This window comes from Schistocerca americana, chromosome 3 (assembly GCF_021461395.2).
Source record: "Schistocerca americana isolate TAMUIC-IGC-003095 chromosome 3, iqSchAmer2.1, whole genome shotgun sequence".
NCBI classification, from domain to species: Eukaryota; Metazoa; Arthropoda; class Insecta; order Orthoptera; family Acrididae; genus Schistocerca; species Schistocerca americana.
Genome location: NC_060121.1, coordinates 327,154,667 through 327,173,191, shown reverse-complemented (window position 1 = coordinate 327,173,191; position 18,525 = coordinate 327,154,667). Strand labels below are relative to the sequence as shown.

The window sequence follows — 18,525 nt, the reverse complement described above, 5'->3', positions numbered from 1 at the left end:
GGTCCCTGAACGGGGACGGCCGGAGTGGCCGAGCGGTTCTAGGCGCTACAGTCTGGAACCGCGCGACCGCTACGGCCGCAAGTTCGAACCCTGCCTCGGGCATGGATGTGTGTGATGTCCTTAGGTTAGTTAGGTTTAAGTAGTTCTAAGTTCTAGGGGACTTATGACCTCAGCAGTTGCGTCCCATAGTGCTCAGAGCCATTTGAGCCAACCCTGAACGGGTTATTCTGTTGATGTCCTCTATCATGGTGCAACGATCAACTCTGAAGTGTATTCTACCAGGAAAATATCAAACTCTGTATAGTGCTGACAACATTGTCTTACACGAGTAAGCAGCATCTACGTGTTCTTCATAGTGATCACTCGACATCTGACACTGTTCAGGCCCCTTATCGATACTACCAAGCGTGATAACAACACTAAACGTAGACAGCGCTGATGTACTCTGGTGACCTTTCTATTTGTCACAGACAACTGCAACTCTAGAACCATCTATATACCAACATTTACAGTTGCACAGACATTTTACGATGACTTCTGTGTGCTCCACTTCTGTTGTGAGGCAGTATATACACCTACGCATGCTTGATCATAAATACAGATGCGTGTAGGCTGCGTTGTTGTAGTTAGCGACTAATGATACTTGTGCAAAGTCCTCAGTACGTTGCAAGTGTCAGCAGTGGTCAGATTCTGTGTAGCCGTGAGTGCATTGGTCGGAGCTAAATGAGTTGTAACAGTCTCAAATTGTTGGTGCTCCTATGGTGGGTCCTTATGTAAAAAAGGTAGTCTACTTCTCTAGTGATTTGGGAGGCACCATGTGCTTCTACATCTACATTTACACATTTACTCTGCAATTCACACTTAAGTGCCTGTTAGAGCGTTCATCGAACCATTTTCATACTACTTCTCTACCATTCCACTATGAATGGCGCGTGGGAAAAAGGAACACCTAAATCTTTCCGTGTGAGCTCTGATTTCTCTTGTTATGATGATCATTTCTCCCTACGTAGGTGGGTGTGAACAAAATATTTTTGCATTCGGAAGAGAAAGTTGGTGATTTAAATTTCGTAAATAGATCTCGCCGCAAAGAAAACCGCCTTTGTTTCAGTGACTGCCACCCCAACTCCCATATCATATCAGTGACACTCTCACCCCTACTGCGCGATAACACGAAACGAGCTACCTTTCTTTACCCTTTTTCGATGTTCTCCGTCAATCCCACCTGGTAAGGATCCCACACCACTCAGCAATATTCCAACAGAGGACGGACAAGTGTAATGTAGGCTGTCTCTTTAGAGGGTTTCTCGCATCTTCTCTTAGATTTGTGCAATTTATGGTACACCCAAAATTTATCGGATTTCTTGTATTACCCATGCGGATGACGTCGCACTTTTCTTTGTTTAGTGCCAGTTGGCACTTTTCGCACCATACAGAAATTCTAACTATATCATTTTGTTATTGGAATTGATCGTCTGATGACTTTATTAGACGGTAAATTACAGCGTCATCTGCCATCAATCTAAGGGGGCTTCTCAGAATATCACCTAGATCATTTATGTAAAACAGGAATAGCAGAGGGCCCACGACACTACCTTGCGGAACACCAGATATCACTTCTGTTCTACTCGATGATTTACCGTCCGTCACTACGAACTGTGACCTCTCTGAGAGGAAATCACGAATCCAGTCCCACTACTGAGACGATACTCCATGTGCACGCAATTTGATTAATAGTCGCTTGAGAGGAACGGTATCAAAAGCCTTCTGGAAATCTAGGAATATGGAATCGATCTGAGATCCCTTGTCGACGGCACTCATTACTTCATAGGAATAAAGAGCTAGCTGTGTTGCACAAAAACGATACTTTCTGAATCCGTGTTGGCTATGCATCAATAAGTCACTTTGTTCAAGGTGGTTCATAATGTTCGAGTACAGTATATGCTCCAAAATCCTACTGCAAATTGAAGTCTGTGATATGGGTCTGGCCAGCCGTAGTGACCGAGCGGTTCTAGGCGCTTCACTCCGGAACCGCGCTGCTGCTATGGTCGCAGGTTCGAATCCTGCCTCGGGCATTGATGTGTGTGATGCCCTTAGGTTAGTTAGGTTTAAGTAGTTCTAAGTCTAGGAGACTGATGACCTCAGATGTTAACTCCCATAGTGCTTAGAGCCATCTGAACCATTTGATATGGGTCTGTAATTCAATGGGTTATTCCTAATTCCTTTCTTGAATATTGGCGTAACCTGTGCCACTTTACAGTCTTCAGGAACGGACTTTTCGTCAAGTGAGCGACTGTAAATGATTGCTAAGAAAGGCGCTATTGTGTTTGCATACTCTGAAAGGAACGTGATTGTTATACCATCGGAGATTTATAGCAAATAAAGGAAAAGTGGATAAACATCATTCGCTAAGTCACAAAGCGGATAAAAGTGTGTTTTGATCGTGACAGACTGTTGTTGAAGAGGAACGTGATGAAAAACAAGTGGACGAAAGCTGCAAAAACCACTATAAAACTGAATGCTGCAATGGCGAACGCTGTCAGCATCAGATCAACGCGTTGGGAGCCCTATAAGCTGCTACTTGCAGGGCGAGCTGGAATTCCAGCCCAGTCATCATAAATGTGGATGACCATAACAGGAAAACGTAGTGCCAAACCCATAAAACCTGGACTACAGAGCAATCGGAAAAGTATTTGATAGGATGAATCTTGCTCACATTGGTTCAAGCTTCTGGCCGAGTTTGTGTCCCTAGAGTGGTGGAACAACTTGGTGGGCGGGGGGGGGGGGGGGGAGGGGAGGGAGAGGGGGGGATGCAATCATATCGTGGTACTCAAGGGCTCCATGGGTATTCTCCAAGATCGTATTACTGCCAAGGAATGTGTGACCTTTTTTGCTGGCCAGGTCTATCCCATGGTGTAATGTTTCTTCCCCAATGGTGACGTGGTGTTGCAAGACGATAGGGACCCTGTTCACACAACTCGCACAGTCAACAACTGGTTTCGAGAGCACGAGGGCGAATTGTCGAATCCCTCCTGGCCACCACAGTCACCATATCTCAATAACATTGAGCCTTTGTGGTCTGCTTTGGAGAGAAGGGTCTGTGATAGCTCTCTACCTCCATCATCGCTACCTTGCCATTATTTTTGCAGGAAGAATGCTATAAGATTCCCTTGACACACATTCAGGGCCTGTCTTCAGTTATCCAGTTCTACTGAAGCCGTACGTGGCCGGCCGAAGTGGCCGTGCGGTTAAAGGCGCTGCAGCCTGGAACCGCAAGACCGCTACGGTCGCAGGTTCGAATCCTGCCTCGGGCATGGATGTTTGTGATGTCCTTAGGTTAGTTAGGTTTAACTAGTTCTAAGTTCTAGGGGACTAATGACCTCAGCAGTTGAGTCCCATAGTGCTCAGAGCCATTTGAACCATTTTTTTGAAGCCGTACGTGGTACATCAGTATTTATCCATTATGAGATGATTGGAATCTGTTTTGAATACCAACGAGTTTCGTACACTGTATTAGGTACTGTTAATATGTTGCATGTTAGGTGTATCCATATTTTTGACCATCCCCTGCATGTCTATACTCTGCAAGCCACATAATGGTGCTTCGACAAGGGTACTTAGTGTACTACTGCCACTTTCTCCTCATTCCTGTTGAGTCGTGGATGATGCCGAGGAAGCCTACGCATGACCTAAATTAGGGCGTTGCATCGCTCCCCCGTAGGGCCTCGGCTACGCAGAGGCACTCATCAGCTCTCTTGCGGGCAGAAGTAGCTCGGATAGGCTATACGCCAGGTGGCTAGCCATATTCTCGCCTTCTGCTCATGCTCCAGCCACTTGACCATTCCTGTCCACAGTCACCCGCAGTATTGCCAAATCAGCTTTTTAGAGCTACTTCTGGCTTCTTTTTACCTTTTCGCTGACAAATGAGTGACATAGCTGGGGTCCGGAAGTATGGCCTTTTTCACAATCACTTGGCCTTTTCTTGCTTCCTTCTTCTTGATTATAGGAAAGCATTAAAATACACGTCGCTACTAAGATTTCAAAACACACTTTAATTTCCAAGGAAAATTCAGTATTAGACGGAAAAGTCACAACAAAGCAAATTAAAACTACATTGGTGTGTGTTGTGGGCTCGTCAGAATACACAAACACAAGAACAAAACAAAACAAAAAAACTGCGAAATACAAACAGTTGATAGTGTTACTGGAGACACTATTGCAGCATAGTTGACAGCAGCAGAGTATCACAACTTCACAATAATGAAGGTGTTCCAAGCAACGCAAGCTTTGATTTATGCGAGTTGAATCAGAAGTCATACGCTTCACTGTTGCTATCAACGATATGCTAGCGACTGAACTGAGGAGAGAAACAGCTAACTCCTATTCAGGCAGTAGTTTGCTAAGGTGTCAACCTCACCGCAATGCACTGATGATTTGAATGAAGCAGACTAAATATTCTTTTCATGGGTACAAACTAATGTTCAAATTAACACGTATAGTGATGCATATCATCCGTTTTGAACTTTTAAAATGCAGGTTCTATTGTTTCCGTACCATCAAGGATATAAAGTTCAAATAATTTTATATATTCACAGTTAATTGTTTGTACTGCTATAATGTCCAGCAGATTCCTAATTAATAAAATAAATAATAATTCATGCTAGTCCGTTACACATTATAATTATCGTAAAAATAAGACTACGGGTATTTTATTTCAGATTTTTCTGGCTTGTTTATGTAGACACATTTAGCTTATTTCGCTTTGGAGAGTTGGCAACACTGGGCACTCGGCCGCCATAAAAACTGTGATCGTGTACGCATGGCCCGTCTACAAGACTTCTGTGCATCAGCTGTTTGTCCACCTCTACCGACAAGTGCGAGTGTGTGCCAGGCTATCCGACATATCTGGAATGGCATAACCTAGATTCTCTCTAATTTTGCCTTCTTGATCCATCAGTAAAAAATTCGTAGGATGGGGCAAACAAAACCTAGGCTCAGTAAACGACGTCATAAAGCATAACATTACTCTTGTAGCGTCTGCCACTGTAGTTGGGTGAGCATCTCTGTGTCACTTTCGTGCCCTCCAACCGAACCTGTGTCGTAACAGGCTGCACTCCATGAATCTTCCATATTTTAACTGTCAATCCTCTCTTGTATGGGTCCCAAAGTCACAAGCGATACTAAAGTATCAGTCCAACGCAGTTTTTGTAAGCTATTATAACTACTTCTTCCAAATACGAAGGCCACGTTCAGAGATTATTTGTAGTATCTGTCACTTAAATTTTGAAGATTCAACGGTTGATTAAGAACAGAAAGACTGTGATACAACTAGATTTGCTATATTGATTAATGCTTTTCCGCCACACAGTTTCGTATCGTGTGCCAGTAAACAACTGGTTAATAGCAAAGCAACTTTCCTACGAATATTTATACTGGATACGCTACAGGTAGTGATTCAAAGATTAAAACAAGAGCATACAAGGCCAAGAGTCCGCGAAAGAGTTCGAGTAGAAGTGCCGCTAGCACACAGCAACACCAGCGTTTTCCTACATTGTTGATAAAAAGGCATGTACTCTCCTGTGCAGTAATATTATTATAGAGATCAAGCTATGCATGCCTTTGTTGTTGTCGTTGTTGTGGTCTTCAGTCCTGAGACTGGTTTGATGCAGCTCTCATGCCACTCTATCCTGTGCAATGTTCTTCATCTCCCAGCACCTATTGCAACCTACATCCTTCTGAATCTGCTTAGTGTATTCATCTCTTGGTCTCCCTCTACGATTTTTACCCTCCACACTGCCCTCCAATGCTAAATTTGTGATCCCTTGATGCCTCAGAATATGCCCTACCAACCGATCCCTTCTTCTAGTCAAGTTGTGTCACAACTATCGCTTCTCCCCAATTCTATTCAATACTTACTCATTAGTTATGCGATCTATCCATCTAATCTTCAGCATTCTTCTGTAGCACCACATTTTGAAAGCTTCTATTCTCTTCTTGTCCAAACTATTTATCGTCCACGTTTCACTTCCATACATGGCTACACTCCATACAAATACTTTCAGAAACGACTTCCTGACACTTAAATCTATACTCGATGTTAACAAATTTCTCTTCTTCAGAAACGATTTCCTTGCCATTGCCAGTCTACATTTTATATCCTCTCTACTTCGACCATCATGAGTTTTTTTGCTCCCCAAATAGCAACACTTCTTTACTACTTTAAGTGTCTCATTTCCTAATCTAATTCCCTCAGCATCTCCCGACTTAATTCGACTACATTCCATTATCCTCGTTTTGCTTTTGTTGATGTTCATCTTATATCATCCTTTCAAGACACTGTCCATTCCGTTCAACTGCTCTTCCAGGTCCTTTGCTGTCTCTGACAGAACTACAATGTCATCGGTGAACCTCAAACTTTTTATTTCTTCTCCATGGATTTTAATTCCTACTCCGAATTTTTATCTTGTTTCCTTCACTGCTTGCTCAATATACCGATTGAATTACATTGGGGAGAAGCTACAACCCTGTCTCACTCCCTCCCCAACCACTGCTTCCCTTTCATGCCCCTTGACTCTGATAACTGCCGCCTGGTTTCCGTACAAATTGTAAATAGCCATTCGCTCCCTGTATTTTACTCCTGCCACCTTTAGAATTTGAAAGAAAGTATTCCAGTCAATATTGTCAAAAGCTTTCTCTAAGTCTACAAATGCTAGAAACGTAGGTTTGCCTTTCTTTAATCTATCTTCTAAGATAAGTCGTAGGATCAGTATTGCCTCACGTGTTCCAACAATTCTACGGAATCCAAACTGATCTTCCCCGAGGTTGGCTTCTACTAGTTTTTCCATTCGTCTGTAAAGAATTCGAGTTAGTATTTTGCAGCTGTGACTTATTAAACTGATTGTTCGGTAATTTTCACATCTGTCAACACCTGCTTTCTTTGGGATTGGAATTATTATATTCTTCTTGAAGTCTGAAGGTATTTCGCCTGTCTCATACATCTTGCTCACCAGATGGTAGAGTTTCGTCAGTACTGGCTCTCCCTAGGCCATCAGTAGTTCTAATGGAATGTTATCTACTCCCGGGACCTTGTTTCGACTTACGTCTTTCAGTGCTCTGTCGAACTCTTCACGCAGTATCGTATCTCCCATTTCATCTTCATCTACATCCTCTTCCATTTCCATAATATTGCCCTTAAGAACATCGCCCCTGTAGAGACCCTCTATATACTCCTTGCACCTTTCTGCTTTCCCTTCTTTGCTTAGAACTGGGTTTCCATTTGAGCTTTTAATAAAGTGGTTCTCTTTCCTCCAAAGGTCTCTTTAATTTTCTTGTAGGCGGTACCTAACTTGCTCCTAGTGATATATGCCTCTATATCGTTACAGATGTCCTCTAGCCATCCCTGCTTAGCCGTTTTGCACTTACTGTCGATTTCATCTTTGAGACTTTTGTATTCCTTTTTGCCTGCTTCATTTTATAATGGTTCATTTTATAATGTAATATAATATATAATGCATGTATATAATACATACTGTACATCTTACATGTTCGCAAAGTACTAAATTTATTTTTAATACACTCCTGGAAATGGAAAAAAGAACACATTGACACCGGTGTGTCAGACCCACCATACTTGCTCCGGACACTGCGAGAGGGCTGTACAAGCAATGATCACACGCACGGCACAGCGGACACACCAGGAACCATGGTGTTGGCCGTCGAATGGCGCTAGCTGCACAGCATTTGTGCACCACCGCCGTCAGTGTCAGCCAGTTTGCCGTGGCATACGGAGCTCCATCGCAGTCTTTAACACTGGTAGCATGCCGCGACAGCGTGGACGTGAACCGTATGTGCAGTTGACGGACTTTGAGCGAGGGCGTATAGTGGGCATGCGGGAGGCCGGGTGGACGTACCGCCGAATTGCTCAACACGTGGGGCGTGAGGTCTCCACAGTACATCGATGTTGTCGCCAGTGGTCGGCGGAAGATGCACGTGCCCGTCGACCTGGGACCGGACCGCAGCGACGCATGGATGCACGCCAAGACCGTAGGATCCTACGCAGTGCCGTAGGGGACCGCACCGCCACTTCCCAGCAAATTAGGGACACTGTTGCTCCTGGGGTATCGGCGAGGACCATTCACAACCGTCTCCATGAAGCTGGGCTGCGGTCCCGCACACCGTTAGGCCGTCTTCCGCTCACGCCCCAACATCGTGCAGCCCGCCTCCAGTGGTGTCGCGACAGGCGTGAATGGAGGGACGAATGGAGACGTGTCGTCTTCAGCGATGAGAGTCGCATCTGCCTTGGTGCCAATGATGGTCGCAAGCGTGTTTGGCGCCGTGCAGGTGAGCGCCACAATCAGGACTGCATACGACCGAGGCACACAGGGCCAACACCCGGCATCATGGTGTGGGGAGCGATCTCCTACACTGGCCGTACACCACTGGTGATCGTCGAGGGGACACTGAATAGTGCACGGTACATCCAAACCGTCATCAAACCCATCGTTCTACCATTCCTAGACCGGCAAGGGAACTTGCTGTTCCAACAGGACAATGCACGTCCGCATGTATCCCGTGCCACCCAACGTGCTCTAGAAGGTGTAAGTCAACTACCCTGGCCAGCAAGATCTCCGGATCTGTCCCCCATTGAGCATGTTTGGGACTGGATGAAGCGTCGTCTCACGCGGTCTGCACGTCCAGCACGAACGCTGGTCCAACTGAGGCGCCAGGTGGAAATGGCATGGCAAGCCGTTCCACAGGACTACATCCAGCATCTCTACGATCGTCTCCATGGGAGAATAGCAGCCTGCATTGCTGCGAAAGGTGGATATACACTGTACTAGTGCCGACATTGTACATGCTCTGTTGCCTGTGTCTGTGTGCCTGTGGTTCTGTCAGTGTGATCATGTGATGTATCTGACCCCAGGAATGTGTCAATAAAGTTTCCCCTTCCTGGGACAATGAATTCACGGTGTTCTTATTTCAATTTCCAGGAGTGTAGTTCGTCGGTATAAAGATTAAAAATTATATGGAACGACGATCTACAAGTAATGCAACACATTTTTTGCTGACCAGTTTCGGTTGAAAAAACACAGAATTTGTTGTGAAACATCGTGGATATTTCCGTTTCAGCACCATAGTCCTATGGAATTCCTATAGGTCGCGGCGCTACACGTAGCCTTCAAAATGGCCTCTGTAACGGAGGTGCGTTCCTAGCAGAGAGCTGCCATTGAGTTTCTTTTGGCGGAAAACCTAAGCATAGCAGGTATTCATAGGTGCCTGCAGAACGTCTATAGGGACCTGGCTGTGAACAAAAGCACTGTGAGTCGTTGGGCGAGGCATCTGTCATTGTCGCAACAAGGTCGCCCAAACGTGTCCGTTGCCATGCGTGCCGACCAGCCGCCCACAGCTGTGACTTTTGAAATACTAGAACGTGCGGACACTCTCATTTGAGAATCTCAACCCAACACCACGCTGCAGAACTGGACAACTGGACGTCATTGTTGGAAGTGCTGGGGCGATCAAAGGTGTTTGCCAGCTGGCTTCCTCGCCGCCTAACAAAAGAACATAAAAGAACATTAAGGACCATCTGTGATGAGTTCCATGGGTTTGGCGCAATGAAGGGCTCATTTCGCGGGAAGTATTACGTGAATGATGGGGACGTAATTGATGCAGCAGGACGTTGGCTCCGACATCGCCAAGTAGAGTGATACCATGCGGCCCTCCCAGTAAGGTGGCATAAGGCCATTGCATTGAACCGATATTATTTTTGACAAATATGGTTTTGTAGCCAAAAGAGTGGGGAATAATATGGTGTATTGTAATCCGAATAAAACAAGCTTGTTTTCAGAAAAAAAATTGTGTTGCCTTACTTATTGAACATCCCCTCGTACATATTAGACAACGTCCTTCGTGGATGGACTACAGTTCCTGAAGAGTCTTCCGATGTACGTGTCTGGCAACTGCGTTTCCAGCGGTTAGTTTTATGTGGTCGCCGCACGGTATTAGCCGAGCGGTCTAAGGCGCTGCAGTCATGCACTGTGTGGTTGGTCCCGGCCGAGGTTCGAGTCCTCCCTCGGGCATGGGTGTGTGTGTTTGTCCTTAGGATAATTTAGGTTAAGCAATGTGTAAGCTTAGGGACTGATGACCTTAGCAGTTAAGTCCCATAATATTTCACACACATATGAACATAGATTATGTAGTCGTTCAGCTTGAAACTGCTTCATACGCGTACTCTCAGATATTTAATGAATGCGACTGCTTCCAATGATCTATAGGCTATTATTTAACAACGCAATAACAGTTCTTTCTGTTTGTTTATGCAAAATATGTTAGATTTTTTTATGTTATACCTTAGGAGATCTTGCTTCATTCCGTTCAAGTGCTGCGACTTCTCTACATATGACAGCGTCATCAGCCAGTAGCCTCTTGGAGCTTTCAACGCCATCCACTACATCATTTAATATTGTAAAAAGTATGGTCCTATAAAACACCCTTGGGGTACGCCCGAAATTATTTTTATGTCGTTTTGGAAAGAAAGGCGCACGTTATTCCCGTTTTCAACAGGGGTCGTCTAACAATACTTCTTATAACTACATGTCTATATCGCTGAAGTCAGTCTTACCTACAATTAGGAAACACTTTGGGTGCATGCAGTATGACCTTCTTGAAAAGTAATAACCGACAACATCATTACAATTAATTCTCGAGGGAAAACCAATAAACGAAAGAAAGCTTTCTATATTGATAGATGCTGACACTGACGAAAGCCAGAACTCACGTTACAAATGGTTCAAATGGCTCTGAGCACTATGGGACTTAACATCTGAGGTCATGAGTCCCCTATACTTAGAACTACTTAAACCTGACTAACCTAAGGACATCACACACATCCATGCCCGAGGCAGGATTCGAGCCTGCGACCGGAGCAGCGTTGCGGTTCCGGACTGAAGGGCCTAGAACTGCTCGGCCACAGCAGCCGGCACTCACGTTACACATCATTTCTAGGCCTGATCACTGCAACTTCTGCATTACGCATAATAATAGACTTTGAAGATAAAAATGTCCTAAACCTTCGTTATTTCTCTTTATTTTATTCCATAATGTCTTACGGCATCACATTCTGGGGCAACTCTTCGTTTAGGACAGAAATGTTTCTTGCACAGAAGCGTGCAACAAGACAAAATAATATGAGGTTACCATATTAGAACTTCCTGTGTAGAGTTTCCCACTACGTTTAATCCCTTATAAGCTTCGTTGTAAACAATCAATCGTAGTTCGAAAACAACAGTAACACCCATTGAAATAATTGCTGGCGGTGAATGACTGAATACCGTCCATCACTAGCGCTACTATGGCGCGGAACGCAGGTAGGTGTGTCTTCATAAAGAGCATTGACCACTTACAAAGTAGTGCCAATGATCTTATATTTGACGAAAATGACTTAGAACCCAAGCCGAAGTCATACCTTCATAACAATACCTACTCCACAGAAGAATTCTTGAATATATAATAATGTAATGTACACTGAAGCGCCAAATAAACTGGTACAGGCAGATACGTAAACAGGCAAAATACGGCGCTGTTATCGGCAACGCCTATATAAGACAAGTTTCTGATGCAGTTCTTAGATCGGTTACTGCTGCTACAATGGCAGGTTATCAAGATTTAAGTGAGTTTGAACGTAATGTTATAGTCGGGGCACGAGCAATGGGACACAGCATCTCCGAGGTGGCGATGAAGTGGCGATTCTTCCATACGACCATTTCATCGCCTTGTACCTTGAATGTCAGGAATCCGGTAAAATATCATATCTCCGACATCGCTGCGTCCGGAAAAAGATCCTGTTAGAAGGGGACCAACGACGACGGAAGAGAATCGTTCACCGTGACGGAAGTGCAACCATTCCGCAAATTGCTGCATATTTCAATGCTGGGCCATCAACAAGTGTCAACGTGCGAACCATTCAACGAACCGTCATCGATATAGGCTTTCGGAGCTGAAGGCCCACTCCTGTACCCTTGTTGACTGCACGACACAGAGCTTTACGCCTCGCCTGGACCCGTCAATACCGACATTGGACTGCTGATGACTGGAAACATATTGCCTGATCGGAAGAGTCTCGTTTCAAAGTTTGTCGAACGGATGGACGCATACGGGTATGGAGACAATCTCGTGAATCCACGGTACCTGCATTTCAGCAGGGGAATGTTCAAACTGGTGGAGATTCTGTAACGGTGTGGGGCGTGTGCAGTTGGAGTGATATGGGACCCTTGATACGTCTAGACACGACTCTGACTGGCGACACGTACGTAAGCATCCTGACTGATTCATGTCTATTATGCATTCCGACGGACTTGGGCAATTAGAGCTGGACAATGCGACACCCCACATGTCGAGAATTTCTATAGAGTGGCTCCAGGAATATTCTGTATTTAAATACTACCTCTGGCCATCGAACTGCCCAGACATGATCTGGGATTCCTTGCAAAGTGATGTTCAAAAGAGACCTCAAACCCTCCCGTACTCTTGCGGATTATGGACAGCCCTACAGGATTCATTGTGTCAATTCCCTCCAGCACTACTTCAGACATTAGTCGTGTCCATGCCACGTCGTGTTGTGGCCCTTCCGCGTTCTCGCGGGGGGGCCTACACGATATTAGGCAGGTGTGCCAGTTTCCTTTGCTCTTCAACTTATGTACTGGGAGACGACAGAGCTCATGAGAAGGTGGCGGTTGAAGCTGTCGGACCAGCGGGCGACATACCGAGCTCTGCTATTTGCAGAATATGCGGGGCACAAAACAGGTGGTTTGTCGTAAGGACAGTAGGTAGTCTGAAGGACTATAGTGAGTAGGTTTCATCGGGCGAGTGACCGTTGCTGTCCCATGCGCTGTGTGACAGTGCCGTCACAGAGTAAACTCAGAATTCGAAAATCATTATACGACTGCTACATAAGTAAAATCCATATTAATGAAAACATATATTACAAATTGGCACCACGTGAAAGGGAGAAATGAGGCTGGGAAAAACGACAAAGCATCCACTCTGTAGATATAATAGTACACTGTTTGTACTAATGGACGAAAAGTCATGGCGTAAAATAGAAGTAATATCTGGCGTTCCCCAAGTAGTGTTGTAGGCCCTCTACTTTTCCTGATCTACATAAACAATTTAGGAGACAACCCGAAGAAACCTCTCTGATTGTTTCCGGATGACACTGTCATTTACCAACTAGTAAAGTCATCGGATGATCAAAACAAACTGCAAAACTATTTAGGCCAGAGATCCGTATGCAGCGCAGAGTTGCAATTGACTCTCAATAATGAAAAGTGTGAAGTCATTCACAGGAGTACTACACAGAAACCCCTAAATTTCTGGGATATTTATGCCAGATATCCTTATGCTGCGCAAAGTGGCAATTGACTCTCAATAATGAAAAGTGTGAAGTCATTCACATGAGTACTATAAGGAATCCCCTAAATTTCGGTTACAGAATAAAACGAACAAATCTAAACGCTGCAAATTCAACTAAATACTTAAGGATTGTACCTACGAGTAACGTAATTGTACGATCACGTGGATAATTTTGTGGGGAAAGCAAACCAAAGATTACGAATTATTGGTAAAACACTTATAAAGTGCAACAGTCCTACTAAAGAGACTACTTACACTATGCTTGTCCGCCCTCTTCTGAACTATTGCTGTGCTGAGTGAGACCCGCATGAGATAGGATTGACGGTGGACATCGAAAAAGTCCAAGAAGGGTAAGTCTTTTTTTTTGTTATCACGAAATAGGGGAGAAAGTGCCAGAGATAAGTTATGCGAGTTGGCGTGGCAGTCATTAAAACTAAGGCATTTTTCCTTGCGGCAGTATCTAGTCATGAAACTCCGGTCACCAACTTCTTCCTCAGAGTGTCAAAATTTTTTGTTGGCGCCTACCTAAAAAAGGAGGAATGATCATCAAAATGAAATAAGAGAAATCGTAGTTCTCACGGAACGATTTTTCCGCGCCCTGTTAGAGAGTGGAACGAAAGAAAAACAGACTGAAGGTGGCTCGATGTAATCTCTGCCAGGAACTCAGTTACGAACTGCAGAGTAATCATGTAGATGTAGATGTAGTTTAAATGTTGACTTTGAATTACTCATTACTTTAAAAATTAGTAAATTCGTAACACTTTAAACGAACTTAACGAACCAAGCGTCAACTGATGGCGCTTGAACAGCCCTTTTAGAAAACAGCTTCGGAATTTCTATTACAGCAGTACAGTCGGAGTTATAAGCTGGAACACTGATTTTGAGAGTTAAAAAGGATTTTTGTGTAAAATAGACTGCAAAACAATAATTGTAGCGACAATATTCTCATTAGCTTTAATAGGGATAACAGCAAATAATGCTAGCTAATATTCACAGTTCATTGAATAAGATGAAAATAACCCAAAAATCTATGGTCTCAGCAATAACCTAACGTCATCACCGAAAATCTCTTGCAATTCTCGACCCAGTTCATGTACAATACTTACGCTAGTGGTAATGTTTGTGTAGTTTCATTCGTTCCAAGTTTTATGTGCAACCAAAGGTAGATTTCCTGAAGGCAATGAAAGTGGTATTTTTTACAGCGCGAAGGAATCAGTGGAAAAGCGCGAATCATGTAGAGTGTTCATACCTGTTGTTTTTGTAGCATTATGTAAATACGTGTAGTATTGTGGGTTTTGCCGGGCGAGCGGTGTGTCAGCCACAACTACAGTGTTCAAAATTTTTCTGGCGACAAATCCAGAAGCTTGTAGACTTGTCGTTTATCGACAATGAGAATCCATCGAATAGATCAAGAGAATATCTTCTTTTGTAGCTGCATTATTTCGATAGGATCATCCACAAAAGCTTCTAATTGAGTTCTGCCGATACGTAACATCTCTAATCGTCGTACTGTGTCTGACTAGCAAGTTATTTAATACGAATGCAAATCTATAATTTGAAGCTTAAAGCCGGCCGGATTGGTCGAGCGGTTCTAGGCGCTACAGTCTGAAACCGCGAGACCGCTACGGTCGCAGGTTCGAATCCTGCCTCGGGCATGTATGTGTGTGATGTCCTTAGGTTAGTTAGGTTAAAGTAGTTCTAAGTTCTAGGGGACTGATGACCACAGAAGTTGAGTCCCATAGTCCTCAGAGCCATTTGAACCTTTTTTTTTAAGCTTAAATTTCTCCCGATGTACAAAATGTTTAAATAACTTATGGGACTGCAGTATGGTGACGATTTCAACAACTGCTAATATTTAGAATGGTGCAAACCCTGTCATTTTCAAGGCAGAAATTCAAGCAGGGAGCGCTATGCCAGGAAAGTGGAAACATCGGTACGCAGACCATACGCCGGAAAATAACAAAGCACAATCAAATGTGAGCAACGTCAAGAGTTATCGATACTCACCGATAGCTGAATTTTGTTTCGAAGGAATTATTTCAGCTTCATTTAATGACTGATTCGAAAATTTCGGCATTACCCAGGGATCGGCTGGACAGTGCTTTCTGGTCGCAGTCTGACAAGGAATTTCGTTCTGCAACTGCCCAGCTTTCGACGAAGTTTGAACGTTTCCGTGGCTTGAAGTCTAATTTTACGTCTCAACGCTCTGTGATCAGTCTCGGGGAGAAAGCTTTGGACGAAGAATAGTTTAAATTTTGAACCAACGCCAAAGTATTTACTTGTTATTTATTTTATAAGTTCTCAAGAAAAGTCTGTTTTTAAACTACAAAGTTAGGAGAGACGCATGTTAAGTGTTGACTGGACTATGTTCGTCCAAAAGTAATATACGTTAATAGTAGCTCAGACGGCTGCCCTGCTTTCACTGAGGGTGGATCCAGATATGGTTCTCTCACTCGCGGACATGGGCTCTGTCACAGTTGTATTAAGCAAGCAGAACTACGCTCAAAAGATTCAGTGTTTACTACCTGATTCAACGTATCGTAGCATCGGTGTTGACCCAACGAAAAGTGTCGGGAGAAAGGATAACACACTCCCGAAAAAGAGTTTCTTATCGCAAGATATTACATCAAGTGTTTTATTTCTTGTTGTTCTGTGGCGTTTAGATTAAATGGCCTTCCGAAGATTCACAAAGAAAGGGGTCATATTTTATCTACTGTAACATTCGTACTCTGACATACCGTACACCAAACATGTCGCTATTCCGTTGAGCTCATTAGGACTCGCAGGATTTCTTACGTCGACAAGGGAGGTTGCGTTTGAATTAGTCTGATCTCAGCCACTCGCTTTTCTTTGATTCATTAAGGTTAATTGACGTTTGGTTTGGTGTTCAATTAACGAACCTACTTCACATGTGCTGACTGCCACATGCTTTATATTCAGTGACCAGTTCTGTGAGCAGGCAAATGGAGATGCGATAGGGAGTCCTTTCTCCCAACACCGATGCTACGATACGTTGAATCAGGTAGTAAACACTGAATCTTTTGAACGTAGTTCTGCTTGCTTAATACAACTGTGACAGAGCCCATGTCCGCGAGTGAGAGAACAATATCTGGATCCACCCTCAGTGAATGCAGGGCAGCCGTCTGAGCTACTATTAACGTATATTATCTGTTATAGGCAGCCTGTTTGTGGAAGATTTCGAGAAAAGTTCCCTGAAGTCGGCTACTTTGAAACCTGAGTGGTTTTTTTTTCTTCTCAGATATGTATTAGGAACTTTTATTGTGTGGCCTGATAGGACATCTGAATTGAATCCATCCGAATATTCACTTCACGATGGAGGTGGAGAAAAATGGCTGCGTCCCCTTCTTTGGTGTATTACGATGTTGCACTTGTAAATGGACGTACTGCTTCCAGCAAAAAGCCAGTGAAAAGAGACTACTGACCTGAACGCAGCCGAGTATGACGGAGCAAGTGTTGGCGTCGAGGGCGATGCCGGCGCTGGCGAAGATGCTGACGGAGAAGAAGATGAGGACGTTGACGCCGGACAGCTGCTCGCAGATCATGAGCCCCACCCCCGTGGCGAGGCCCTTCACCGCAGCGCGGGACCTCACCAGGGACAACACGCCGCCCTTCCGCTGCTTCGCCGACGTTATCACCTGCCAAAGATACAAGCAGCACCTCGTAACTAGAAGCGACCGTAGAATAACTAAGCGCACCAGACGAAAAAGAATTAGCCACCCATAGAGAAATCCTTACAATTATCTTTTAATATGGTGTAATTCCAAACCTTGGATTTGATAACCGCCTGGATTCGACTAGGAAATGAGTCCACAAGGTGGCGCAGATACGTCACGTCCAGGTTAAATCACTGGCTGAGGATCTGATCGCGCAATTCCACTAAATTGCGGGGACGCGGGTGTCCGCCTTTTTCCACTGTTCCATGTCCCGCTGAGTTCCTATGGGTTCCAGCCAGGAGACTTTGCAGGCCAGTCGAGATGTAATAGGGTGAGCGAGTATTCAGAAAATTGCCCGATAATCTTTGCTGTTGTCATGAAAAACAGGAATGAGCATAGTTGTAAAACTACCGTAGGCTATCATAGCTAAGGGTAGACTACAGAAGTTTTCCAAGTAGGTTTGGTCTGTTAGATCATAACGGCGTTACCTGTGAGTTAGGCGTATTGTACACCTATTGGACCTTACTCATTTCAATCGCTTTGTTTGCGTTTGTGATCAGTGTCTTACTAGTTTCCCCTATAAACCGGAAGCGGTGGACTGTCTCGATACCGACTGAGCATACATAAAGGGCCGCGTAATCTACGGAACATTTCTGCTCTAAATACTTATCCTCCAATCTGTTACGTAGAAATAAACACTATTTATGGCAAAAATGAAATCGTGAATATTTGCTTAATGTTTAATTCGAAAATTGTTGATTTGTAACGCGGAACGGTGAAATTTTGTAGCAAAAGTAAAAGGAAGTGATAATACCTTACCATTTGGCGCTGGAAAATGCAATTTCCTCAAAAAAAAGGTAAAATAAAAAACGAAAAAAACATGTTAAACATGGCTTGAATACTTCGAGCTTATATAAAACATGTTTCTGTTATTTATAAACAGCTTTCACATTTATTAATAATAACAGGGAAGTCTTGTCTTTGATCGTGTTGAAGAATGTTCGCCGCGCGGAGTGGCCACGCGGTTTGAGGCGCCATGTCACGGATTGTGCGGGCATGGATGTGTGTTTTGTTCTTAGCATAAGATAGTTTAAGTAGCGTGTAAGTCTAGGGACCGATGACCTCTGCAGTTTGGTATCTTAGGAATTCACACACACATTTGAACATTTTTTTTAAGAATGTTCCATTGAGTACAAAATAACATTAATTACATGCATTTTTTTAAGTTTGCGCATGCAAAGTCTACTTGCACGAAACTTAATTGCTTCAATTACAAGAAAGCGCGGAATTTACGCTATCTACTAACTTTTCTTCCTTACAAAATGTAATTTATATTTTGAAAGGACACAAAATAAGCAATGGACTAACACTAAACGATGTACAATTCTAATTGCGTCTTAAACAAACAAACAAAAAACAAAGAGAAGTCGTCGGCTCCCAGTTG

At 43.9% G+C, this 18,525-nt stretch overlaps 1 protein-coding gene across 1 annotated transcript in view; it reads right to left on the bottom strand.

Moving 5' to 3' along the window:
* Nucleotides 1-18,525, bottom strand: part of LOC124606060 (facilitated trehalose transporter Tret1-like) — a 57,080-nt gene that overhangs the window by 3,202 nt on the left and 35,353 nt on the right. The window contains 1 exon segment of the mRNA XM_047138022.1: nucleotides 16,851-17,063. Within this exon segment, the coding sequence (XP_046993978.1) occupies nucleotides 16,851-17,063 (213 nt within the window).